We start from the raw sequence: 27,859 nt of genomic DNA on the forward strand, positions 1-27,859 counted from the left end.
ATACATTTCAATCACATTGCAGACTTAAACTGTTTTGGATATTGATGTTTGTTGGCAAAAATGTCCAGTATGTAAGATATTTATTTACAACTCCTGGGCAGGTGCGACCAGATTTGCAGTTTAGTATTCCATATGCATAATGTGCATTACACAATCTTAACAACAGCATACACAGCATTTATACAACACCGCATACAATAATGGATGTATGTGTATTGCAGGAAAGTATGATAGGGGAGGCACAGTCCCTGGTAGGGAGGAAGAAAAATGCTGGTGGTGTGAAAGAAATGCTACAGGACGCAGCAAAACTCACACATAAACTCCGCTTTCTTGTGGAGGAGGTTTGTATCTGTTAGTTGTCACAGGGATTCGTCTGATGGTTCTGGTTCTCTCACTGACATTGCAGAGTGTTTGTCTTGTGATATAAGGAAACTTCAGATGACTGATGCTGTGAAGTTGTATTACTGTATATAAGTAAAATAAATGGAAAAATCGAAGTCAAAATTGGGATGCAGGCACAGGAAAAAGTGTGAATTTTGAAATGTCATTTTTTTTAAATTTGCCTTATATATGACAACTTTTCTCATTCACACATGTACATCCTCACAATCTCTAGCCCCAGCACACAGTTCCAGACATGTTTGTGTGGCTGCTGAGCAACAACAAGCGTGTTGCATACGCCCGGGTTCGAACCAGAGACCTGCTGTACTCCAGCAGGCAGGAGGCCCGAGGAATTAACTGTGGCAAGGTCATAACCCTGTTTCTCAAGGTAAACTCACATACGCAGAACATGTCTTATCCATAGGAAGGCTTCCAGATGAAAAATAATCTCTGTGTGTGGATGTGTGTGTGTCTGTGTGCACGCAGCCTCCAGGTAAGCGTGTTGCAGGCTTATCAGTCCAAGCGAAACTGGATGTGTATCTGTGGTTTGGAGCTTGCAGGGACTCTAGCCACATGCTGGATAACCTGCCTGCAGGATTCACTCCAGCTACAGGGGGCGCTGATGCCAACAGCCCTCCCACACACTTGCACTGCGAAGGTGAGACTGAAGCTAACTTTTGCAGTGTCTATTTACCTTGTTTTATCTATTGTGCTTTTGCAGTGTATAGGCTTTCCATTTCTTTTGATCACTACCTAGAACCAGAAATCAGTCCATACTGACAAGACAGTTTCCTGCGTTATGATATGTAGAGACATGGAAAATATGTACATAGTTTCCAGGTCTAAAACGTGAAACCAGTGTTTCAAATGGCTCATAGAATTCATTAAAAACACAACCCTATAATTGTCACGGACTCAACTCAACTTAAATAAAAGTGCTTAGGTGTAGAAACAAACACACTGATAAGTCACACCAGTCAGCTCAGGGCAGCCCCATGACTCACCAAGGGCTACTGGGCCCTTGAACAGCAAATACACATCATACCCCAAAACTTTCTGTTGTACTAGGACAAGGACATCTCATCTTGCATATGAAGCAGAGGAATAAGCTTGGCAGCTAAGAGACCATGGCCATAATGATGACAACTTGGTCACACCTAAGAAACTGGTACTATGATATGACTATATTTCAGTTCCCTGACAGGAGATTAGTCGACACAGAGTCTGAGTCAAGACTCAGCAGTAAGTCCAGGTCTACACAGCTGGTGGTTAGGTACTTCTTCTTGCGCCTATGTTGATGGTGAAGGGACTGAAGCAATCAGCACGAAGACCAGAGCTGTTTTGTCCAGTAGGCAACACTTCACCCGTTGCCTACTGGTGGTGGTCAGAGGGCCCGGTGGCGCCAGTGTCCGGCAGCCTCGCCTCTGTCAGTGCGCCCCAGGGTGGCTGTGGCTACAACGTAGCTGCCATCACCAGTGTGTGAATGTGTGTGTGAATGGGTGGATGACTGGTTGTGTAAAGCGCTTTGGGGTCCTTAGGGACTAGTAAAGCGCTATACAAACACAGGCCATTTACCATTTACCATGAATTTCAGTAATTCAAGTTTCAACAAAGACTTTTTAACAGCAGGACTCAGACCAAACCAGCACAACAGTATAATCGGTCTGCAGTGGTACCATGAGCTCACTTTTGAGAGTCTTAGCCACCTGTATTCCAGTCAGAGCAGCACCGAGCCCGAGAAGACAACTTCGTTTGAGATGACGGAGACACGGGATCTGGCCATCACGGGTGAAGTGTGAATATTTCCATGGAAACATGTGATCCTCAGATAAGTTACAGATTCATTAGTTTTTTCTGTGTCACAGAACACATGCACCTCAAAAGTGAGAGTTGGTGACTCTGTAACTCGTGGCATATTTCACCTTGGTAAGGTAGGTCCTGTCGGCTCCTTCTTCTACTCTGTTCAAGTGGCAAGAAGGGTACTGTGAGAGGTTCATCCCAGCTAGTGTGGCCACACTGGCATGGTGTAGAAGACTGGGCAATGGTTATAACCCAAGGTATCATTGGGACAATCACTGCGTAGCCCAAGCATTGACTTTCATCATTGGCTTGATTAAAGAGTCAGCCGGAGCTAATGTGGTTGTAGGCAGGAAGTTGAGCAAAGGTCTTCACATACCTTACACCTAGGAATGAAGGCTAAGTGTACTGCCTGGTAGTAGGAGGCCATTTAGGGGAGTCATGGTGAGTCACATGGTGAGGTTTTGAAACAACTCCTACTAGTCTACCACTCGATACTGGTTAGCACTCTAACTAAACTGGAAAGATTTAAAGTAAATTTGGGATGAAATATGGCAGAGAAGCTAACCCTAGAAGCTAACGGTATAACGAGTCAAGTGGGCTCACTGCCCCCTGAGTCGGCTGCACCAACCCACCACGCCATGCTTTTTGACCCGGTAAGTAGTCCTGTGACGACACATCGTTTATTCAGTTCTTTGGTCTGATGCAGAGCAGCCTGTGTTGCCCTCCAAAGTCATTGACACCTGCAGAGATGGTGTTCAACAGAAGGTACAAAGAACTCACCTTCAACAGTTGAAAACAAAGGCGGCTGATACCCCAGGGAAGCCTTGAACGATGAGAGCCCTGCAGCTAGCTGGGAAGGATTGGAGGACACCACACACCAGCTCGCTGCTGGTCTGCAGGGAAAACCAGAGGAAAGACTAGCCAGGGGTCCCGGGACAGTGCAAAACTCTTTCCATATACTGGAGGTGAACTGGGGACCACAATCCGACACGATATCGATGGTTGTTGGTGTGAGACAATCATTTATCGTCTGGATCTTTGCTGGGTCAGCCCTAATTTGTCCTTTCTCAACAATGTAGCTTAAAAAGGAGACGGAGTCAACGTGAAACTTTCTCTCCCTCCACAGATAGGTTATCTAGGAGATGCTGCAGCACCAAACGGATATGTGACTCGTGTAAAGAAAGAGATTTGGGAAAAATCAGAATGTCATCTAAATAAATGAAAACAAACCTATTGAGGTAGTGTCTTAGCACGTCGTTGAGCAGGGCTTGGAAAACACTCACCAGCTGAGCTTACTGTTGGACAAGAGAGTGCTGAACGGAGTCCAAGCACTCTGTCATAACCTTTGAGCAGACGGACTCAAAAGCGAGACCCAGGATGCCAGTTCAGCGAATTTATTTACAGTGAAGTGCAGGTACTATTTACAGTGTCTATCAAAAGGGGAAAAATCCACAGTCTCTATTTACAATAGTCCGGTAGATTTATCCTCCGTCTTCAAACAGGACCGTGAAACGGGATCCTCTCCTCTGAACAGAACCGTCCACGAGACAAACATATCAGTCTCCTGGACAGAAGAAAGGATGGATGAGGAAAAGGGAACATGGAAATAGGTAAACAGACTTACAGATTGGAGGTGAGTATCTACTGCAGTTGGTTTAACGCTCAAGCGATGGCTGAAAGAACGTCCTCTGTATTTAAAGGAACGTCAGATGAGGAACAGGTGAGTTGATTACTGCAGGTGTGTCACTGGTCAGAGGGAGGAGACCCAGGGGGATCGTGCCCCTGGAAGATGTGGTGTGGTTATCGCATACACGCACATACACAGAGAGAAAAGAGAGAGCCGAGGGAGAATCAGAATCAGAATCAGAATACTTTATTGATCCCTGGGGGAAATTATTTTTTGTTACAGTGGGAGAGATGGCAGGAGTACCAGGAGGAATGCATGATCATGACAACTCAACTGCATTGAATTAAATGTTTCCTTCTGAAAGCAAAACTCTTGTAATACACATGGAAATAATTCAACTACAGCAATTTATGTGTACCCACCATTTAGAGACAACGTTGACATTGCACCTGTAGTAAACCCTAACAATAACTTTTTAACAAACTTTCAGTTTTGTTCTGGACCAGGCAGTTCATCCTTAAGGTTTTACATTTCCAGCTGTGTCTGTGTGTCTGCAGAGCAGCATCAGTTCCAGTTGAGGTGCCACATGTATCAGGCTCGTGGCCTGATCGCTGCTGACAACACTGGCTTGTCAGATCCCTTTGCTCGAGTCACCTTTCTGTCACACAGTCAAACCACCAATGTAAGTGTGTGTGTGTGTGTGTGTGTGTGTGTGTGTGTGTGTGTGTGTGTGTGTGTGTGTGTGTGTGTGTGTGTGTGTGTGTGTGTGTGTGTGTGGAAAAAAAATTAAAGGAACACTTAGAAAAAAGATCTCCGCAGGGAAAAATAATGTGGTATCTACACTAATATGCACTGAGTAATGTGTTAGTAACAGCAAGATGCCACGACCTACAGAGGGCTGATTTCAAAGACCCCAAACACCAAAGTAATAAAAGGAAATCAAAACGATGCAACAGTTCTGTAAAGGTTCTCAATCATGCAGGTCGTGGCGATCTAAAGAGCTTGGAAAGAAAAGCGACCAGACTTCTTTAAGTTTCTTGAAGATGTTCACCTGTCATCCGAGAAGCTTCTTCAGTTCTAAGAGCAATTGGTAGAGCATCCCAGATTTGGCACCATGAAGCCCCAGAGGCATTTGCTGTTTGCATCTAGAGACTGATTAAAAAGTATTCCTTTAATATTTTTGAGCAGTATATTTTGTCTGTTTATAACATGTGTTTCCATTTGTGGAAAGATGATAATTAGGTAATAGATGATAACATGGTTCATTATAATATGTCCAAATGGTGGTCAGACGGTTAAAAGTTTAAAATGGACACACAGTGCTTTACAGATGTGTATGGGACTATGTAGCCATAGATACTCCTTCATGGCAGCAATATGTCCTGGTTGGCTTCGTTCGGTAGGTTAATGTGCCCTGCCAAATTGTAAATGTCAAATTCAAGTACCCCAGTCTGACTCAACATTTGAGGATATGCTGGAAAAGCAGTTCTGTTCCATGAAGGTCCAACTTGGACCTTCCTGGACTTCCAGAATTTGCTGCTTTTGTTTGCTTTCAAGCTGGTCGTGTCCAAGTCTGATTTGCTTGGTGATACTGTGTTGTCAGATTATCAGTCAGACTCTCAGTCCTACATGGAATCAGTGTTTGCCAATGAGCCATCTGCTGCTGAGTGGAGATTTGCAGTATATCCAGCGAGAGCCACCACATATCCTCATAGAGGTGTATGATGACGACGCATTGGTAATCCCTAATTCAAATAAAAGACTCAATCAAGTTATTTGAACTATTATTTTTAGCTATGTTCCTGCCTGACTCTCCCCTCTCTGAGCTCACTCTGGTGTGTGCAGGGAAAGGCTGAGTATCTGGGTGCCACAGTGGCAGTGCCCGAGGTCTGTCTGTCCTCTGCTCCCTACACACCTCCAACTCTCCAGTACAACGCTCTGCACTGTGGCAGCCAGCCAGGGGGAGAATTGCTGGCTGCATTTGAATTGCTGCAGGTCAGTCTTTTAAATAACCATACATGCTCCATCATAATATTGCATGAGTGACTCCTGACTTATTATGATTGTGTAGATCTCACACTCTGAACAGCAGAGTCTGCCAGACTTAGAGGAACAAGATGGAGGCATCTACACAGTTCCTGCATATATCAGGCCTGTCCTCAGCACCTACAGACTAGAGGTTTGAGTACATGAATGTGTGCACGTGTCTGGATTTGAGACTAGTAACCCTATCTTTTTTCTCACCCCCCCAAATAAATATATAAAAACTGTATTTTTTCAATAGGTATTATTCTGGGGTCTGAGGGAACTGAAGAAAGTCCAACTTCTGTCTGTGGATAGGCCACAGGTACAAACACAATCTTTACAATGTACCTGTGTTCTCTCTAGGACCTGATATGCTGGTGTCCAGGATCACAATATGCTTAATTAATATCTGCCAGATATTAATACTTAATATCTGCCTTTCTCTAGGTCATTATAGAGTGTGCTGGTAAGACGTTACGCTCTTCTGTTATTCAGAAGTACAAGTCCAACCCAAACTTCACCACACTCGTTGATGCCATCGAGCTGGTAAGACAAACAGATCTCTAACATTTTAAAACTGGAGCCCAGCCATTACCCAGGGCTGCTACTGATTTTCATTTTGCATCAATGATTTTCAAATAATCAAGATGTGATTGAAGTTCAGACTTTCAGTATTATTCAGTAAACTAATTAGGAATTCGATCCATTTTAAACAGTACAGTGTAGTGTGGGTTATAGTATCTCAGTTTATATCAGCAAATATAGCACAAGATACAAAACTGTTTGACGTCATTACTACACAACATGATCTGGTTGACTGCTGTCCATTTAATATCATATTGTTTTACTCACTGCTTACTTTATTTTTTTAAATAACTCTGTAATTACTTAACGTGCATTACTACCTTCACAGTAAACACAGGTGAGACCCAAGTGCTGCTACCAATGCCACAGTCAGAAAGTAGTTCAGCTGGAAGGTCAAGTTTGTGACCTCTACCGAATCCTGGAGAATTAACTTCTGACAGATTCATTCTTCATTTCGAAGCAAGTCGTGTTATTTCCGTTCACAAAGAGGACACATGGTCCAAGTTTTGGAGCCAAGTCTCGAGTGCACACCTGTACCATGCAAACACTTTTTCTGTAACATTTTTTCTAAAATCAGAACACAATTTGGTAAAAAAGTTATTTCATTTAGTAACCATCAACAGCTCTTTAGAGACTGGCATTTTTCTCTGAAATGTACTAAAATCACTCGACTACTCAAGAACAAATAATGTAGTCGTAGTTATAAACTTTTTTTTCCAAAATATTTGGACAAAATATATAACTGAATTAATACTTAATAATCAACTGACTGTACTTGTGATACGTAACCATCTCAGGACCTGTCATGCAGTCATTGAGACTTTCAGTCTTAGTTCTACTCGATCTCACGGCTACTTTTAATTTCTATCACAGAATTCCACAACATTTCTTTATTTAGCACATGACCCTTTGAAGTCTTTAAAGTCTTGCAAAAACTAAAAGGGAAATGCGACACATATGGCACGATCCTGGGTCTTATGACCCAGCGGTTTTTCTTGTGTTTTATCATTTTGTATTGAGTCCACCTTGTCAGTTTACAGTCCTTGTCCCTCGGTGGATATGTTTAGCTTTTGGTTGTTAGATCTCCCTGTGTCTTTGCTCCTGTATCTTCCTCTGTGTATCTGTGTTCATATAGCTCTGAGTTCCTGCGCCTTGTTTCCCCTCGTGTTTTATTCCATGTTTCCCCAGCCGTTATCTCTGTGCCCTCTCTCTCTGCATCTCTGTGTTCTTCCTGTGCTACGTTTAAGGTCCACGTACTGGGTCAGTATTTTCAGTTCCGTGTCCTTCCTGTCTCGTTGTGCGTAATTGTCCTCAGCTGTGCTCGCCGTGTGTTCCCACATCCCTCATTACCTTCTGTGTATTTATGTCAGAATCTCCCTCTGTTCTGAGTCGCGTCGTCCCTCGGTGTTGTGTGCATTTCCCCGTGGTTTACCCGTGCCTCCTTGTGAGTTAGTTTTAGTTTGTCCCAGTATAGTTTCGTATTGCCCTTTGCCTCTCTGTTAATAAAGTTTTGTTTTCCGTTTACGAGTTCAGCGTTTAGGTCCAATCCTGCCTGCCTGACAATATACACTGATACATAGGAACATTTACCCATATCTAAGAACATAACAACCAAGCCGTTATCAACCGTCATATATTCATGTTCAAGCTGTCTTCAAGTGAATCCATGATCATTTTCAAGTTTTATAGCTGCAGCTTTTTGAAATTCTAACATCCTAGAAATCACAAGACTTTCCACATTCACTGCATCAGGACAAATTCAAGATTTCATACAAAATGGAAATCAACTTGTTTTCCGCAGACACCCACATGTTCTTATTAACCCTCTCGAAGCAGTAGTTAAAAACTAACAACCTGATTACCCCACATACATAATGTATGAGTGTTTTTTTACTCAGAAGTACCACTTCAGGACTTGGTTGTGTATTAGCAACAAAAAGTTTAATTTGAGCCTGAGAGGGTTAAACATATTCTCTGTTATATCGAGATCCCTCCACCCTGTTACATATTCCGTATGTATGGGGTAGGACCCCCCCTGGGTCCTGGCATGTGGATACTTCTTTAAGACACTCTGGCTGGCCTGGCCACGCCCACAGCTTACCTATAAAACAGCTGTGCGACCTGAAACCGGTGATCATTTGATCTGCACTTATCCCATACACATGGAATATGTAGGAGTGAAGCCTCTGTTACTCAGTGAACCAAGGTTACAGAGTAACCGTACGTTCTCAGGTATCTGTGATTATTTCCACATGATGTGGCTGTATGACTAATATGCCCTGCTGTATATGTAGCCCTTAATGTAGCCACATACATAGCTAATAATAACAATAATACTAAAAATAATATTATTATAAGATTTTTTAGTAATAGGATTAAATTTGGAGCCTCTATTCTAAAGAGTTTTCTTTTTATTGTTGTGTTTTTAGAAAAAACAAATTAGACAGATTCAGATAGGATCAGGCCCAGAGTTTATTTCCCAGCTCATGCTGTCTGGATCTGTTCATAATCGCTTCATTTTTCCAGACACAGTCTGCTTACTACACTAAAAATGTCTCATCCTCCCAAAACTAAAATCTAATGTTTAAGATCTCTAAAACCTAAGACATGTCTCAGGCTCATGTCTCATGGCTTCACTGATTAACAGAGGGGGCAAAATTAAAGCCATAGTGTACTTAAGAAGAAGTACAAATACTTGTGTTTCTTAAATAACTAATCATTTGATTCAGGTGTGTTGACCCAGGGTAATGTCTAAATCCTGCAGGACACCGGCACTCGAGGCCTGGAGTTGCCCACCCCTGCTTTATGTAATGTAACTCTGACCACGAACACCACAGACACAATAAAGATGGGTCTAAAAATCTATATTATTTATTTATTACTGATGCTCATTAGGGAAACAAAGACAGTAGACACTATTAGAAACCTTTCGTACAGAAAACTCAGGGTTAACGCTGAAGTAGCTCAGAAAGAGAAGATACGAGATGACGTTGGAGGAGCAGAATCCAAAAGAGGCTGAACAAACCTGTTGTCAACTAAGCAAGGAGTTAAAGGCACATCCATCCATCCATCCATCTTCATCCGCTTTATCCGAGGCCGGGTCGCGGGGGCAGCAGCCTAAGCAGAGAAGCCCAGGACTCCTCCTCCCCAGCCACCTCCTCCAGCTTATCCGGGGGAATACCAAGGCGTTCCCAGGCCAGCCGAGAGATATAATCTCTCCAGCGTGTCCTGGGTCTGCCCCGGGGCCTCCTCCCGGTGGGACATGCCTGGAACACCTCACCCAGGAGGCGCCCAGGAGGCATCCTTGTCAGATGTCCGAACCACCTCAGCTGGCTCCTTTCGATGTGGAGCAGCAGCTGCTCTACTCTGAGCCCCTCCCGGATGGCCGAACTTCTCACCCTATCTCTAAGGGAGAGGCCAGCCACCCTTCAGAGGAAGCTCATTTCTGCCGCTTGTATCCGCGATCTCGTTCTTTCGGTCACTACCCACAGCTCGTGGCCATAGGTGAGGGTAGAGACGTAGATCGACCGGTAAAATTTTTATTTTTTTTTTATTTTTTGTGTCCCGTTTGGATCTTTAGCCATCAGAATTGTTGTCTTAAGGCCAAGAAAGATGCCAAGCGGATTTATTTTACCAAGTGGATCATCATGGCCTTGCCATATTGGTCCATTTGATTGACCTTTATTATAATTATGAATTTATTTTATTTTCAGTTGCTACAAACGGGACAGACATGACTGGGGGATAGGACAGGGAGAAAGAATGAAAGAAAGAGAGGGAGAGAAAGAAAACCAAAGGGGAGAAGAGACGGTGAGAAGGGGGGGAAGAAAGAAAAAAAACAAACAAACAACAACAAAAAAACAAACACCTGGGTCACCTGTATGGAGAAAAAAAACAGAAGAGAAAGCAAACAACAAAGAGCAACATAATAAAAAACACGGCACCATCACAATAGACTAGCTAGCAGTAGATATCAGTAGATGCTAAGTAATAAACGATATTGTGCAGCACGCAAGATAGACAGCGTACAATGTGCTTTGAGGCAGCAGCCAAGAAAGCTGTAGTCCGCGTCTGTGAAGACCCGTGTGTACACCTGTGTGGATCAGCATGCTTGCATTCCACAGGTTTCTCCATGTAATGATCTGCTAGGGAGTGTGGGGGGGCCACAGCCCCGTCCTCCAGGGCATGAAGCAGGTATGGAGGAGATCAAAACTCCAGACATCCAGAGGCCCCCAGAACACAAGAGACCAAGGAAGACCAACAGAGGGGCAGCCGCACCACTGTCCCAGAAAGAGCTGAGGAGAGTCCCAGATGAGGGCTCACTCAGCAGCCGCGGAGCAGAAGGCAGGGGGAGTTGCAGTGACGCGCCCGTGAGCTCCGCCGGCAGCCAGCCGTGCCTGAGTGACTGAGCCCCAGGCCGAGAGGCCGGGGGCACCCCACCTCCGAAGTGGCCCGAGCGAGCCCCAGGCTCCAGGCCCCGATAAGCGGCCGCCAAGGAGTGAGCCGGTGTGTACCCGGACGCCCACCCCCAGACACAAAGAACCACCAACGCACCGACACCTGAGGGAGTCCGCCACTGGCAGGGGAAGTGGTGGTGGGTGGAGATAGGCCTCCAAACCTTGGAGGGCCTGAGATGTCCCCAGAGAGGTGGCGCCTGACACCCAACCTGACATATAGACACAGACATACAGGCACACACAGACACAAACATCCATTCCCACCCTCATGCTCTCATATGCACTTACTCCACACTCAACCAACGTGGAGACAGACATAAAGAGACGCTGTACACACGATCACACTCCCCAAGCGTACTCTACAAACCGGGTCTAGGTACCCTTGCCCCTGGAGGGGGGAACTGCACCCAGACCCAGGTGGTGTTACCCTTTTCCCTGCGGTGGGGAGAGGCAGACCGCCCCGACTCCGCAGCAGCAGGGAGGCCCCACACTCCAGACCGCAGTCGGACGGCCAACTCCTCCTCCTAGCCCCCCCGCTCCAGCAGGCCGCAGAGAACGGGGGTGAGAGAAGACTCCAAACCTCCCTCCACCCGCTCATTGTAGTGTTGATGCATGTGTGTTCTAAGGTGCATTTAAAACCCAGGAGGGCATGGAGCTACCTGCCAGAGAGCAGCAGGTGAGCGCATAGTCCCTCCTGCTAGCCCTCAATGTCTACGTGTATTCAAAATTGAGAGGTGGGCAACGACGCCAGGGGTGAGGTGTACACCCTGATGGTAATTTGGATTCCGTGCATCGTGCCCACCCCCAAGATCCTATATGTATGTGTAATGAGAGTGTGAGTAATGTGAATGTCTAAGTTGTGGGATAAAATTGAGGCAGAGGCAGCCAGAAGGGGACAGAGGGGGGGGGGTAGCCTCCTCTGCACCCTGGTGACATACCCCTACTCCAAGGTCCTGCATGTGTGGGTGGTTGTGGTGGAGCGGGAGGAGGGAGGCAGCTGGAGATGGGGAGGGAAGGAAGGGAGGGGCAGGTGACCCCTCCCTGGGGCCAGCTCCCCCGCTGACCCCAGTAGGCACCCCCATACTCCGCGACCCGCCAGGGAAAGGGGGCCCGGTAAATTGAGAGCTTCGCTTTTACACTCAGCTCCCTCTTCACCACGACGGACCGGTGCAGCGTCTGCATTACTGCAGCTGCAGCCCCAATCCGTCTGTCGATCTCCCTTCTCCCATCACTCGCGAACAAGACCCCGAGATACTTGAACTCCTCCACTTGGGGCAGGAACTCATCCCTGACCTGGAGTGGGCACTCCACCCTTTTCCGGCTGAGAACCATGGCCTCAGATTTGGAGGTGCTGATCCTCATTCCCGCTGCTTCACACTCGGCTGTGAACCATTCCAGTGCGAGCTGGAGGCCCTCACCCGATGAAGCCAACAGAACCACATCATCTGCAAAAATCAGAGATGAGATTCTGAGGCCACCAAAGCGAAAGCCCTCCGCCACTTGGCTGCGCCTATAAATCCTGTCCATAAAAATTATGAACAGAACCGGAGACAAAGGGCAGCCCTGGCGGAGCCCATCACCCACCGGGAACGAGTCCGACTTATTGCCGGCAATGCGAACCAAGCTCTTGCAACAGTTGTATAGGGATCGAATGGCCCGTAGCAATGGGCCAGATACCCCATACTCCCACAACACCTCCCACAGGACACCCCGAGGGACACAGTCGAATGCCTTCTCCAAGTCCACAAAACACATGTAGACTGGCTGGGCAAACTCCCATGCACCCTCAAGTATCCTCGAGAGGATAAAGAGCTGGTCCAGTGTTCCACGACCAGGACGAAAACCGCATTGTTCCCCCTGTATCCGAGGTTCGACTAACGGACGAACTCTCCTTTCCAGCACCCTGGCATAGACTTTCCCAGGGAGGCTGAGGAGTGTGATCCCCCTGTAGTTGGAACACACCCTCTGGTCCCCCTTCTTAAAGATGGGGACCACCACCCCGGTCTGCCAGTCCACAGGTACTGCCCCTGATCTCCACGCAACATTGCAGAGGCGTGTCAACCAGGACAGCCCTACAACATCCAGAGCCTTCAGGAACTCGGGGCGGACCTCATCAACACCAGGGGCTCTGCCACCAAGGAGTTGTTTAACTGGCTCAGTGACCTCACCCCCGGAAATTGGCGGGTCATTCCCCTCATCCCCAGACTCTGCTTCCTCCTCGGAAGACGTGTCAGTGGGATTAAGGAGGTCCTCGAAGTATTCCTTCCACCGCCTGACAATTTTCTCAGTCGACGTCAGCAAATTAAAGTTAAAGGCACAAATACAAGGAATTCAATTCAGTTTTATTTATGTTATGTATATAACAATAATCCCATCAAGGCACTTTTATTGTAAGGAAAGAAACTACACAATAGAGTGAAAACCCCAACAAATGACTCCCTATGAGCAAGCACATAAACACAAGGTTAAATTTCAACAGCACATAGTAAAGAACCACAATGGTCTAAAATACAGAAGAAACCTCAAATCTCAAAACCTGGAGCCAGAGAGCACGACAGGACTGTTGGGTTTTCTCTCTATTGTTGAAGGGTATTTACCAATATAAAGTGTCTTGAGGTGACATGTGGTGTGACTTGGTGGTCTGTAAATTGAATCAGCTATGATGAGGAAATACTGACCTATTTCTGCATCGACTGAATTTGTGAAAAACACAACCGTGTAACTGTGTACAACTTAAAAACCTGCACTCTGTTACTGTTCTGTAGGAGTTACCAGAAAATGAACATCTCCATCCTCCGCTCAGTATCACGGTTGTTGACTGGCGTGCTTTTGGTCGCAGTACGCTTGTTGGGAACCACATCATCAACAACCTCAAAGCTTTCAAACCGATTCCACTTCCAGCCCTTCCTGCACCCATACAGACACACAAACCACCCAAAGACATCAGCACCCCTGGACCTGCCATGACAGTAGAGCCACACAGTGCTGAGGGTAATGCTAGTGTGTGTATTTGTTCATTACATAATTATTGGTTATGACATGCATATTAATTCAACTAGTTATGATCCATATGCATTATGGAGAACAGTGGCAGTCTTGCAGAGGATGGTATTTTGCTGAGACTTTGGAAAAGATCACCTGACACAAAAGTACATAAAGAATACAAATGAACCACAAAATGACTATAAAGAGGTAAAAACAACAACAACAACAATGCAATTATTTCCACTGATGGCTGTAGAGGGTCAAAAGCAGCCACTACATTTTCCTGTAGAACTGACCATTCTTGTACAAAGCACGCATTGTGCTAGATTAACAACTTGCTTAATGAATAATTACTTAATTCATATTTAATTAAAGGACAATTAGACTGTGGTTCACGTAATAGAAATACCCTTTTTGGTCAACCTAGACAGACTGAATTACCTGATGTGTCCATGTGCCGTTTGTCCGATTCCCTCCTTCCACAAAGATTTTCTTTTGAGGATATTTCCAATAGTAGGTTCACATGACAGCATCCTAAAAGCTGCCTCTTGTCCACCAGGACGGTCACAGGATTCTCCAGAGACTAGTTCGGCTGTAGCAGTGGCTAACCAAGATTTCCGGATCACTGTAGAGGATGAACCCCTACCACCCGCTCCACCACCTGCTCCACCCATTCCTAAGCAAGAAGCCAGGAAGAAGAAGATGATAGTTAGTTCACACAATAAAAAATGTTTCTGTCAGTCACATAAACTGCTCTCTATACATTTTTCAAATATGTATACATGTTTTAAATCCAGGAGAGCAAGGCAAAGTCCACCCGTAGTCGTTCCACCAAACGCAGGAAGCGGACTATCGCAGATGAATCAGCTGAGAGTGTCATCGACTGGTGGTCCAAATACTACGCCTCAGTAGAGAGAGAGGTATCTAAGATTGCTGGGCTGTTGTCTAAAAAGATCAAACAATTATTTAAGTAATTTTAAAATGTGATGTGAACATATGCTTCCCTGATTATGTTCCAGATCAAACGACGGGACAACTCTCCATTTTCTGAGGTCTCCAAAGGTACATATGATCAGTGCTTTTTGAGCAGCTGCTTGTGTTTTGTTCAGGGTCAAGGGTCAGTATTAGAGGACCGGCTCCCTATTTTGCAAGGTGTGAGTGACACAGTTTACAAAATTTGGGAAAATTGAAAAATCTGAAATTATCAAATTGGGTAAAAACTCAATCTTATAAGATACCTCTCCTCTCTCCCAGTTTGGATTCAGGATAATGGTATCCAGATTTTGCATAAAAAGCTTATAGTTGGGGTCTGATCACTCTTTTCACTTTGCACATGTTTACAGACAACTTCTGGACGTTTACATCGATATTAGTAATTATTAAACTGTCTCTCTCCCATAGTGTGCCTTTTGTCCTGCCTCCCTCTGCTGTCTTCTCTTTCCCCTCATCCCAACCGGTCGCAGAACAGAGCTGCCCCTCCCAAAGTTCTATCAGTGCTTCCTTCCTGTTGAAAAGGAGTTTCTCCATCGTTGCTAAGTACTTGCTCATAGTTGATCGTCTGAGTGTTCAGGTTTTCCCTGGAGTATTGTAGGATCTTTACCCTACAATAGACGAGGAACAATTTCAGAAATGTGCCTTGTGTGAACTGAATAATGTGCAGAAAATAGCCTCTAACCACTCTCAGTCATTCTTCTTGTGATTTGATTGTGAGAAAAAGTATTTTTGACCCACCATCTTAAGTGTCTGGACCATATATAAAAAATGAGAACACAAAATTGAAGCCAACATTTTCAGTTTCTAGGTGCTACCATGTTGCATTTTTGGAGTCTGCACAGTGGGGACTTGAGGTGGAGTCGTGGAACTCTTTATGTAGCCTGGTTACTCCGTTTCCAGTTTAATCTCAATTTAAATTTGTAATGCCTCAAAAATCCTAAAAGTTCTAACAAAATATGACTATCAAATTCAAATTCAAATTCAAATTTTATTTGTCACACACACACAACCATACACAGTATGACATGGGGGTGAAATGCTTGTAGCTGTACAATGCCCGACCATTAAATGACAGAAGAAAAGTTTTACAATATTTACAATTTACAGTTTACTACAAAAATTTACAAATTAACTTAGGAATTTACAGTAAAAAATGTGCAAATAGCAGAAGAGATTATAAAGATAAGGATTATAAATTATAGGAATTATAGGATTATAGGAAATGTGTGGTGGTGCGTGTGGTGATGTGTGTGAGAGTCCAGTCCTACACCTGGTTCAGGCCCCGAATAGCCTGGGGGAAGAAGCTCCTCCTCATTCTCTCTGTTTTGGCCTTAAGGGAGCGGAAGCGCTTCCCAGACCTCAACAGTGAGAAGAGTCCATTGTTGGGATGGGAGAGGTCCATCATAATCTTCCTAGCTTTGGACTTGCACCGCTTGGTGTAGATGGACAGCAGGTCAGGGAGCTCTGATTGAATGATGCGTTCTGCCGAGCGCACCACCCTTTGCAGATCTCGTCTGTCCTGCTTGGTGCTGTTCCCAAACCAGGTGCAGATGTTTGCCGTCAGGATGCTCTCGATGGTGCAGGAGTAGAAGTTCTTGAGCACCTTCAGTGGCAGATGGAAGTCTCTAAGTCTTCTGAGGAAGAAGAGACGCTGACGGGCTTTCTTAACCAGGGTGTTGATGTGACAGGACCATGACAGGTCCTGAGTGATGTGGACACCCAGGTATCGGAAACTGTCCACTCTCTCCACTGGCGTGCCACTGATGATGAGGGGTTTGTAATTCCTCGCCTGCTTTGTAGTGAAGTCCACGATCAGCTCCTTAGTCTTGCTGATGTTTAGGAGGAGGTTATTCTCCTGGCACCAGGTCTCCAGGTTCCTAATGTCCTCCAGGTAGGCCGTCTCGATGTTGTCGGAGATCAGGCCCACAACAGCAGTGTCGTCAGCAAACTTGACAATGGAGGTGGTGTCGGATGTGGCTACACAGTCATAAGTGTACAGTGAGTACAGCAGGGGGCTTAAAACACAGCCCTGAGGCACTCCAGTGCTGAGTGAGATGGAGGGGGAGACTTGTTTTCCCACCCTCACTGATTGGGGTCTGTCTGTGAGGAAGTTGAGGATCCACTGACACAGTGATGAGCTGAGTCCTAGATCCGTCAACTTGGTGAAAAGCTTAGAGGGAATTATTGTGTTGAATGTTGAACTGTAGTCCACGAACAGCATCCTAACATAATTCCCTCTGCCAGTGTCCAGGTGACTCAGGGATGTGTGGAGCAGGTGAGCTATGGCATCGTCTGTGGAACGATTAGTCCGGTAAGCAAACTGAAGTGAGTCGATGGTGGGAGGAAGTGAAGAAGTGATGTGATCTCTCATCAGTCTTTCAAAACACTTCATCACAATTGAAGTCAGTGCTACTGGACGGTAGTCATTGTGGCAAGCGGGCTGTTGTTTCTTTGGAACAGGGACAATAATGGACCGTTTGAAGCACGCGGGAACCACAGCTTGGGCCAGGGAGAGGTTGAAGATCTCCGTGAACACCGGTGCTAGTTGATCAGCGCAGGCTCTAAGGACCCGGCCAGGGATTGCATCTGGTCCTGCTGCCTTCCTGGTGTTCACCCTCCTGAAGGTGTTCCTCACGGCATGCTCTGTGATGACGAATGCATTTTCTTCACTGGTGCACTCCGAGCGCGCGCAGCCGTTTGTTGTTTTAATTGCTGCGGCGTCGAAGCGAGCATAAAACGTGTTCAGCTCATCAGCCAGTGAAGCATCGGCATTCATCATTGAAGAAGCTGGTCGTTTATAGTCCGTTATAGTCCGCAGTCCTTTCCACAGGCTCCTAGAGTCGCACTGTCGTAGCTGTGACTCTAATTTTTCCCCGTAGTTCCGCTTTGCCTTTCGGACCGCGCTGCGCACGTTGTAGGACGCAGCCTTGTATAGGTCCATATTACCGGAGACAAGCCCTTCATTGTAGGCAGCGGTGCGTGATCTCAGAGCGTCGCGGATGTTTTTATCCACCCACGGCTTCTGGTTGGGAAACGTTCGGATGATAGTTCTTTCTGCTGTGTCGTCCGCTAGTTTCCCGATAAATCCCACAACCGCTTCCGTAAACATGTTGATGTCATCAGAGCTGCGCCGAAACATGTCCCAGTCTGCGTCATCCAGTGCGTCCTGCAGCGTGGCCACCGATTGGTCCGTCCAGCGAGCGACCTCCCTCCTGATTGGTGGTTGCTGCTTTAGCCTTTGTTTGTAAGCAGGTATGAGGAAGATGGCAGAATGGTCCTATTTCCAAATGCCGGCAGGGGCTGAGCCTTGTAACAGTTCTTGAACGGGGTGTAGCAGTGGTCTAATGTCCTCATGCCCCGGGTGGGGCAGTTGATGTGCTGGTGAAGGTTGTGAAATGTCCGTTTGAGATTCACTCTGTTAAAATCTCCCATAACAATGAGTGCGGCATCTTGGTGAAGTGTTTGTTGATGTGTGAGAGCCTCATGTAGCTCACATAAGGCAGTGTCCGAGTCCGCGTGAGGCGGAATGTAAACAGTGCAGGCAATGACCGCAGTGAATTCCCGAGGGAGATAGAAAGGGCGACACTTAACGATCAAAAGCTCCAGATTGGGCGAGCAAGAGCGTGTGAGTGGGGAGATGTTTGTGCTGTCGCACCATCTGTTGTTCACCATCAAACACACTCCACCACCTCTTTTCTTCCCCTACTCCATTGTCCTGTCCATGCGGTAAACCGAAAAGAACCCCGTCGGCTGCACGGCGTGGTCTGGTATCGCTGGGTTCAGCCAAGTCTCAGTGAAGCAGAGGAGGTTGCAGTCCCGAATGTCTCTCTGGAACTGTCATGGACCCGGGCCATGTGGGCCCGGTATTCTCGGTTTTTGTATGTTTTGTATTTCATCCCCTAGTCATGCCTTGGTTCCTAGGTTCTTCTGTTAAGATGTTCCTTATTTGGTTACCTCCTGTGTGCCCCTGTGTAACTGTGAGCCCTCGTGTTTTATTCCATGTCTTCCTCAGCCCGTTATGTCTGTGTTTTTCCCCGTGCTCTCTCTCCTCCTGTTTGAACCTCTGTACTTCCTGTTTGACTCTGCCTGTCTCCCGTCAGTGTTATGTTCACCCCGCCCTGTCTCGTTATGGTTATCTGTGTCAGCTGTGTTCCCCGTGTGTTCCCACTTTCCTCGTTAACCCTCTGTGTATTTCTGTCTGCGTCTCCCTCTGTTCGGAGTCACGTTCTCCCTCATGTTGTGTGTGTTCCTCCCTGTGTTTCTTGGCGAGCTTTGTATTTAGTTTTCCCAGTTTAGTTTCGTATTTCCTACGTTCTGCCTCTCCAGCATTAAAGCTGTAATTTTTGAGTTCATCCCCGTGTCTGTGAGTTTTGCATTTTGGGTCCTCCTCCTGCCTGCCACACAGCGATACATGACAGGAACTTGATTCTGGCTTTGAGGTCATCAAGCTTGTTGTCGATGGATTGAACATTGGCTAGCAGGATACTGGGCATGGGTGCGCGGTGTGCGCGAGCCCGTAGCCTGTTCCTGATGCCGGCTCTTTTACCTCGAGGCCGTCGCTTAGGGCCGCGTCCTTTGTTCTCTCTCAGGATCTCCTTTGGCCAGTTTGGGTCCGGAGTTAAACATGGTGAAATGTTCACGTATTGCAGACCAATAGAAACCAGAATGTCTCTACTGTAGCGGATTTGTGTGTTTTGCATGATGCCCATGCAAGATTATCGCAGATATAGCAAAAAGTGACGAAAAACTGCAAAAAGTGGAGAAGTTAGGGCAGAGCATCCAGCACGGCAGCCGACCTCACCGGCGCCATTTTACAAGTAGACCATTATAGCAAATGGTCCACTTGGGAAAGTAAATCTGTTGGGCATTTTTTGACCTTCAGACAACAATTCTGACACATTTCCGGACAGGAGAGGGGAAAAAACCCAGCAGCTGTGCAGGCGAGGAACCAGACCACGTGAGGTTTGCCAACACTTCTGTTCGACGTGATGCCTAGTCCAGCAGTTTCTCCAGCTCCCTGCACCTGCTCCACCATCTGTGCCTCCATCATGCCAAGACCAAACGCTCAGCAGTTAGAGAGCAGTTAGAGAGCATTTTGACATGATATCTCCCAGTAATAACTTACATCTTCTCAAATCAACCTCAGAGAGGAGGGTTAGGCTCTTGTCTTTACCAGGTTTAGGTAACAGAGTCATGATACCTTGTTTCATGGTTGACATCAAATTAATGTTTTCTATACTTTCATTTAGGGCATTAAATAGTAGTTTTTTTAATGTCCTGAATTTATTTTTATTTTTTTAATTTGAGGTTAAACAAATTAAACTCATAGAATCACTGAGATCTGTTGACTGTTAATGAACCATGTATAATGCAAAAGTGCACCTTCGTCTTCATCTTTGTTGCTTCCTGCATCTGAGACCACAGAGCTTCTCTGGCTTGTTTATCTGCCATGGTAAGATCTTCCAAAGACCAAAGTCAGGATTCCTAACACTTCCAAATCTTCACCCCTGTATTGTTGACAAACTGGATGGTGATCTGACAGGTTTCTTTTCTCCTCTTTCTTCCCAACTCGGTGTCCACTACCATCTTGAAGCAGTATGTGCTACAGTCGGTCTGTGGGCCGCTCTTGTTCCTAATGTTGTTGGTCCGTGAGCCAGCCATCATGAAGAGAACGAAGTTATACCATACTAAGAGCTGAAGTGAAACAAAATATTAAAAACAATGAAACGTGTGAACTGCAGCTAAGCTGCTGACACTGATTTTGACTGATTTTAAGCTGTGTGCCTTTTTAAAAATAGTTGCGATAAAACCAATAGCAGAAATCATTAAAACTGGAGCAGCCAGGCAGGGGCAGGGGTTGTGTTTGCAGTTACGTCCGCTGGGTGGGAGTTCAACACAGCAACTCCACCTCAAGTCACTAGTGGACAGACTCTGGCTCCAAAAGTGTAACACGGTTGGCCCCATAAACTGCCTGTGCTTCAGGGGCAGAAGCTTATCTTTGTATCAGCATTAGCTAAATTCTCCCAGCAGCTGAGAACTGTTCACATTCCAGCTTAAGCCATGAGACCGGGATCGCTTTGTGATACTTTATAATAACATAAAAAGAGACAAATAAATGATAATGTGTCAAAGACTTGGTGTCAAAGTATTGTTTTCTGCGATAACCTAAATATCATGAAATTGGGAAATATCAATTGGTACGCACTGGTTTTAGAAATAATCACCCCTTTTCTCCCCACTGACCCACACACACTGTTGTGCATTGCAGCTTTGTTGTACCACAGCTTGCTCAGCGATGGAATAGAATCTTTGGGTAAGGATTAAGATCTGCAAAAAAAGAGACAAAAAGATTTGAAAAAAGATACAACGCCGTGTCATTGAGGGTCATTTTTACTTTCTGGGAGTTGAGGTTCTGGGAACTGTCTGGTTTTGGTGCTACGATCCTGCAGACAGGTTTTAGCAGCTGTGTTTTGGCTAGTTTATGATGTTACTGGATGTGGTCCTCTCACTGCATGATCTGATTGGTATGACTGGATATTTAAGATGGCAGCATTTGAAAGATTTGACAAGTTCTTCTGAAAAACCCTGCAAGAGAATGACTGCAAATGTCGTTAAATAACAGACAACTTTTGAACTGTTGCTTCTGGTGAATAGGACAGTTCTGAGCTCAGGGCATGGCACTTCTTAACTAAGCTCGGTGGCTCACTTTGTTACCTGCTGTTAAATACTGTAGTCACATTTTCAATATGATTTCTGCTGTGTTTGGGCCTTTAGTTTTCACATTTGAAAATAACCCTTGTCTATTTCATCAGTCAGCAGCCAGTCCGATGGAGATAAGAAGAAGAGGCAACAGAAAGTAAAGGGAACGAGCATCAGCCCTCATACCAAATTAGCTACACTCAAGGTAATTTTTTTCAGAGATGATACAATTCTTGTACAGGTTTACTGGGCCCTGTTATGCTTTTACTGTCCAACCAAAGAATAAAAGGGGTACCATATGCTAGAAAGAAAAGCTTGAGTGAGTCTGATCTTGGCTCTGCAGCTGTACAACAAGGAGTTGGAGTCAGAGTTTGGGTCCTTTGATGACTGGGTGAAAACATACGAGTTGTTCCGAGGGAAAGCCAGTGAGGAAGAGGGATCAAATGAGGAGAGGTTTGTTGGAAAATTTAAGGTGAGATACTAAGTAATGTTCTTTGCGGGTACTACTTTGGTACTGCTCAACAACTAGCATATCTACACATAAATCTTCATGCTGTCTCTTAGGGTCGATTCTGCCTCTATAAGCTCGCTGAGGAGGAGGAGGAGGACTGGCATGAAGCAATAGACGCTGGGAGCTTTAAAGTCAACAGAGGAATCCCTCCCAACAGCTCAGTCCAAGTTCTCATACGGGTTTACATTGTCTGTGTGAGTCCTGCTCACATGGGAATTTTCTGCTGAGTTCTCTTTGGAATGTTTTACTTGAAAGTTGTAGAATAGTTTTCCATTGTACTGAGAAACAAAAAGAGCAGCGTTTAGTGAGGCTGACGTGATACAGCAGTTAGTACATCGCCTAACACCAACGTTAGAGGTTTAAACTGGTCTAGCTCCTTCCTGTGTGGACCTGATTGAAAGCACTTCCTGGATGTGTAGTTACACGTCTGCCTTCGCTCTCAAAGTGCTTCTGCAGACTTAACTATGTCAAAAGTCGCATGCAAGAAAAAACATAATGACAAGCAAATTATTATTAGTATTGGTCAAGTTACTTAGAAATAGTAATTACTTACTAATTACTTCTCCAAAAGGTATTCCCATTACTTTACTGATAACTCATTTTCAAAAGTAATTAGTTACTTAGTTACTTTTAAAAAACATGATACACAACCCGAATACGTAATAAAGCAACAGACCTTTCAGCCCAATTCTATTTTTCTGCATAATCCATCGTTTGCAATGTAATCCAATGAAAAAGTCTCCTTTTAAAAATTGTTTCATGAGTTTTAATCTTTTACCTTTATGCACATTGCATCAAGCAAAAATGTAATTATATGCAACAGTCTTTGACTTGAAGAAATTTTCTAACATGTAAACCTATTTTCTGCATATTCCAAAAAATAATTTTTTGTGTTTACACTCTTTCAAATAGATGCAAGTAAAACACAGCAAAAATAAACCAATTCAAACATTCAGCAGCTCTTAAATCTATTGTCTATTGGGGTGGGTGGAGGCTTGCCAACAGCGGTCATGTCAGTGGGGGGGTCCGGGGGTTTCTCTGTGAATGTCACATTCCCGTGGCAGCGTGCTCGCTGCTCGCTCAGATTTGAAGTTTAATTTTTCTCTGTAGAAGGAAGTTTTCTTCCCACACAGAGTGAACATTACCTGAGAAAAGTAATCAGACTGCCCATCTCTGATTGCCACACAATTAAATTTAACTTCCTGGAGAACTCAGCAGCCTGAGTTTTCAAGGAAGCCATCACACATGTGAGAGCCTGCTGTGCGAGTGATGCCAGAGATTCAGGCTCTCACATCAGCTCTGTTCTCAAAGCTTCATTTTTCAAACAAATGCAGTTTAAAACAGCGCCTATGTTACTCCTGCAGCCTAACTCCATTTAACACTGAACCCGTCCATCACAGAGCCTGTGGTGTCACTGTTTTGAAAGTGACCAATCACATTAGGACCTCTATTCCTTTAGGCTCATTGACTAGCTGCACCACTCTGTGATGGAAACTGGTATTACACAAAAGTACCTTCGTTAAAACTGTCACCACATTTGTTAAACCCATCTGGTCTCATATTCAGAGGCCAAATAACATTCAGCACCAAGCTCATTAAAAGCTGTAGCAAAGCACTTAATTACATTTCAAACGGAGCTTTTCGTAAGCAACCAGTACTTTAATATAGGCTGTCCTTACAGCCCAAACAAGCACTGCAACACTTGACAACCACAAAAGCCCGACTGTGAACACCACAGCGAGGGCGGGAGGATGTCTCGCACAGTCTTCCTCAAGATTTACACTCAGACAAAAGGTCAATCCCTGATTCCCAGTCCCTTGTTACCTAAAGGAGGACTGTACTCTCCCCTTCCTGTGCATGAACATCTCTTACACTTGCCTGTTGATCACGCTTTGGTGACCTCTAAAAGGAGCAGCTGAAATAATAACATTAAGCAGTAGACATCTTGAACTATAGCATATTTTATAATGGAAGGTTTTAAAAAAAAGTAAACAGAATAATTTACAAATAGTGCCGTTAAAAGTACTAGTTTTAGTCCTTGTTTGTGAGTTCTTTTATGATACCCCTTCTCTTTCCAGGCCTCTAACCTGCACCCAGCTGACCCGGATGGGAAGGCGGACCCTTACATTGTTCTACGACTTGGCAAAAATGAAATCAAAGACAGAGACAACTACATTCCCAAACAGCTAAACCCTGTTTTTGGAAGGTAAATAACTGGTAAAGCTTCTCAGGAATTGTCTCACATTTTAAATATGACTTCTTCTATTCTCCTTCTTCCAGATCTTTTGAGATGCAGGCAACACTTCCTCAGGAGTCTCTGCTGTCAGTGTTCATCTATGACCACGACCTGGTGGGAGGGGACGATCTGATTGGAGAGACCCGCATTGACCTTGAGAACCGATATTACAGCAAACACAGAGGCACCTGTGGACTCCCTGCTGAGTATAGTCTGTAAGCCTGGACGTTTGAACTCTTTCAGATCAAAGTCCGAGTTATTTATTCCATTTGGTCACTTCAATAAATTACTATCCTACCTCATAGTTACATTACTTTTTTTCTATTACATTAAACTACCAAATTCAACTAAAGGAGTAGAAATTCCAGGCATTTATATCCATCTACAACTCTGCATTCTATGAATCCCTCGCACTGAAGCGTTTCCTGTTCCTTCCTTGTTGTCTGTCAGTGAGGGTTACAATGCCTGGAGAGACTGTTTGAAGCCATCAGAGCTGTTGGCAAAGATGTGCAGAGAGAGCGGTTTGGACGGTCCTCACTTCAGTCCAGGACGCATCATTGTGTCAGAGAAGGTTTTCACTGGCAAAACGCTCTTCATGCATGAAGGTAGATATAGGGCATTCTAGATCAGCTGCATGATTATTTTTTTAACTTAACATTTAGAAACAGTATTCAGACATTTACTGCATGAGTCCACGTGATACCTTTTAATCAGGTGCAATTCCATCTTTGTAGTCTAAAGCACTTGTCTGTCAGTATGAGTAGGAAAAGCGCTATATAAAATGTAAGTACAACACAATGTGAGAACAGTTGCATAAGTAATAAATATCCCCATCAGTAGCTGGAGATGTCATTTCAGTTTTAGAGAGAACACCAACAATCACTCGATCCCTATGATCCAACACTGTGGGGAAAGATAGTATAGATCAAGAAAATATGCTGGAGCTAGAACATGTATATAGGAGTCTGATTTGTCATTGTCGTGTGTATCCCTCAGACGAGCCAGTGGAGTCCTATGAACACTTGTCACTGAAGATCCTACACCGCTGGGCTGAGATCCCAGGTGTAGGATGCACACTGGTACCAGAGCACATTGAGACCAGAACTCTGTTTAATAAGGCCCGGCCTGGAATGGACCAGGTATGTTTGAGTTTAGTATTCTGGTAAAAAATAATCGTTATTCATGCATTTACAACCTTTAAGCTTTTTGGGTTTTCTGGGTCAACTGCCTACATCTGTGTGCATGTACATGTAGGGTCAGGTCCAGATGTGGGTAGACATGTTTCCAATGGACCTGCCACATCCAGGACCTCCAGTGGACATTTCACCTCGAAAACCAAAAGGGTGAGACTTACCAAAACGTAATAAAACAATGTCTGTCAACGTTGTTTTGGCATGCGGTCATTCAAACTCAGATGTGTTTGTGCAGATACGAGCTGCGTATTATCATCTGGAACACAGAGGACGTCATTTTGGAGGACAGCCACTTCCTCACTGGTCAACAGTTCAGTGATATTTACATCAAGGGGTAAAAAAATCTATTTGTTCCTGGTATTTTTTGGCAATATAAATATTTTTTTTAGCTTTGGAAATAATAATTCCAAAACTAAAGTGACGTTTGCTGTCTGTTGTGTAAGCTTGGCTGATTCCTTATTGAACAGCACATTGAATGTACTGAATATATCTCTGTTAGCGAGTTAACGTGGATCGTGTGAGGGCTGCACGGTGTCAACACGTTAGCGCCTTGCAGCCCAAAAAGCTAAACTAGCTAGCTAAACCTTTATATAAAAAGCACTGCTAGAAAATCTCTCACCTTACCAAATCTACCGTTGTAGCTGGCTGAAAGGTTTAGAAGATGACCGACAAGAAACTGATGTGCATTACAACTCTCTGACTGGAGAAGGAAACTTCAACTGGCGCTTCGTGTTCCCCTTCAGCTACCTGCCTGCTGAAAAGGTACTCATATTTGTGTGATCTTTGGTCCTAGGAGCTCCGGCTCCAAGCCTGATGTAGATAAAATAGCTGCTACAGAATCACATCGTTACCAACTTTACCTCTGACAGGTAGTGGTGGTGAGGAAGAGAGAGAGTATTTTCTCTCTAGATAAAACAGAGCAGAAGATTCCTGCTATCCTCATTCTGCAGGTCTGGGACTTTGAGACACTCTCCTCTGACGACTTTCTAGGTGGGTATGCATAAGTGCCTATTCACACGGAGAGGCAATTATACACACACATTTCAGTGATGAACATAAAATACTAAGGTGATACAGTGGTTAGCACTGTTGCGTCACAAAAAAGGTCCAGAGTTTGACTTCACTATGCTAAACGGACTGGTTATTGGACAGATAGGAGAGAAGAAGACAAGAAAGAGCCTGCAGTAAGGTTCAAGGCCGCGAAAAGGCTGAAAGTTGCGAGTCTCCCTGTGGTCGTCACAAAGCACCTCCCACACAGTAGACTCAAAACAATCTTCTAGAGCCTCCTCGCTCTCCTCCGACTATCTCTGCACTGTGCGGGTGGCTGGTGGCTCCCTGTGCACCAGGTTGTGATCAGATCTTTCCAGGGGTGGCAGAAGTGATAAACTGTATGCCTCTTTTGCGTTGGCATACAGTAAGTCCAATGTTTTATTGTCTCTGGTGGGCCATGTCACATACTGGGTGAAGGTGGGCAGTGTTGAGTCCAGTGATGCAATATAGTCCCCAGATGTTCAAAAAGGGCTCTCAGAGATTGCGTTTGCAGTCTGCTGACCACAGAGCGGAGTAAGAGGCTGCATCCGCATTGGCTGAGGGGGGGCTACGCTGTTATCGCGATAACATGCGAGAATTCCCGGGGCAGGTAGTACAGACACATTTTAACGGCTAACAGCTCAATGTCTCTGCTGCAGAGCTGTTCTTTCACAGTGATGTGCCCCGATGCACCTTTAGTTCACAATCACTGAAGAATAGAAAGTGTTACTGCATTGTGTTCAGGGAAATGCTGCTATAATGGCATTAAATACAGGGACATATTGCCAATTTGAACGTATAAGGAGCATGCTTGAATCATTCCTGTGGAGGACAGGAAACAGCAGAAATTCAGGAAGACTACTCCTGCTAACTATTAACAATTACCCCCAAAACCTGAAGATGGTGCTAAATGTTTAAAGCACTGAAAGCAGAAGAAACATGAAGACATGACAAACCTTCTAAGACAATCTTTAATGGCAAAAAGTATTAGAAGTCGCACTGGAGAGTCAGGATGAATAATGGAGATAAAATGTGCATGACTTGAATGAAGGCAAAAACAACTTGACAAAAGAGATTCAGAGATTCTGGTGTTGGCTGCATAAAACACGGCAGTGCACCTGACTGACTGTGTGTCTGCAGGCACACTAGAATTAGACCTCCATGGATTTACTCGGGGAGCTAAAACAGCCAAGTTGTGTAAGGCGGACATGCTGACAGATGGGACTGAGAGAATCTCCATCTTTCAGCAGAAGAGAGCACGAGGCTGGTGGCCCTTCACCAAGTCAGGAGAGTTGACCGTAAGTACACAGTAACACACACATGCAGTGTATAAACAAA

General features: G+C 45.0%; 1 protein-coding gene across 1 annotated transcript in view; it reads left to right on the plus strand.

The window, feature by feature from the left end:
- Nucleotides 1-27,859, plus strand: part of fer1l6 (fer-1 like family member 6) — a 76,007-nt gene that overhangs the window by 46,411 nt on the left and 1,737 nt on the right. Inside the window, exons 18-43 of the mRNA XM_085383780.1 lie at nt 222-341; nt 617-769; nt 868-1,039; nt 4,366-4,490; nt 5,412-5,546; nt 5,654-5,803; nt 5,880-5,987; nt 6,093-6,155; nt 6,281-6,379; nt 13,641-13,866; nt 14,420-14,568; nt 14,658-14,780; nt 14,880-14,922; nt 21,122-21,166; nt 21,666-21,757; nt 21,896-22,024; nt 22,117-22,257; nt 24,142-24,269; nt 24,344-24,514; nt 24,750-24,904; nt 25,296-25,438; nt 25,554-25,642; nt 25,728-25,826; nt 26,134-26,254; nt 26,362-26,482; nt 27,662-27,819. Of these exons, the coding sequence (XP_085239906.1) occupies nt 222-341; nt 617-769; nt 868-1,039; nt 4,366-4,490; nt 5,412-5,546; nt 5,654-5,803; nt 5,880-5,987; nt 6,093-6,155; nt 6,281-6,379; nt 13,641-13,866; nt 14,420-14,568; nt 14,658-14,780; nt 14,880-14,922; nt 21,122-21,166; nt 21,666-21,757; nt 21,896-22,024; nt 22,117-22,257; nt 24,142-24,269; nt 24,344-24,514; nt 24,750-24,904; nt 25,296-25,438; nt 25,554-25,642; nt 25,728-25,826; nt 26,134-26,254; nt 26,362-26,482; nt 27,662-27,819 (3,258 nt within the window). The remainder of the gene's footprint in view (nt 1-221; nt 342-616; nt 770-867; nt 1,040-4,365; nt 4,491-5,411; nt 5,547-5,653; nt 5,804-5,879; nt 5,988-6,092; nt 6,156-6,280; nt 6,380-13,640; nt 13,867-14,419; nt 14,569-14,657; nt 14,781-14,879; nt 14,923-21,121; nt 21,167-21,665; nt 21,758-21,895; nt 22,025-22,116; nt 22,258-24,141; nt 24,270-24,343; nt 24,515-24,749; nt 24,905-25,295; nt 25,439-25,553; nt 25,643-25,727; nt 25,827-26,133; nt 26,255-26,361; nt 26,483-27,661; nt 27,820-27,859) is intronic.

The sequence above is a fragment of the Rhamphochromis longiceps genome, linkage group LG16 (assembly GCF_057381845.1).
Source record: "Rhamphochromis longiceps isolate RC_006_pf linkage group LG16, R_longiceps_female_GT1.1, whole genome shotgun sequence".
In the NCBI taxonomy this organism is placed as follows: domain Eukaryota; kingdom Metazoa; phylum Chordata; class Actinopteri; order Cichliformes; family Cichlidae; genus Rhamphochromis; species Rhamphochromis longiceps.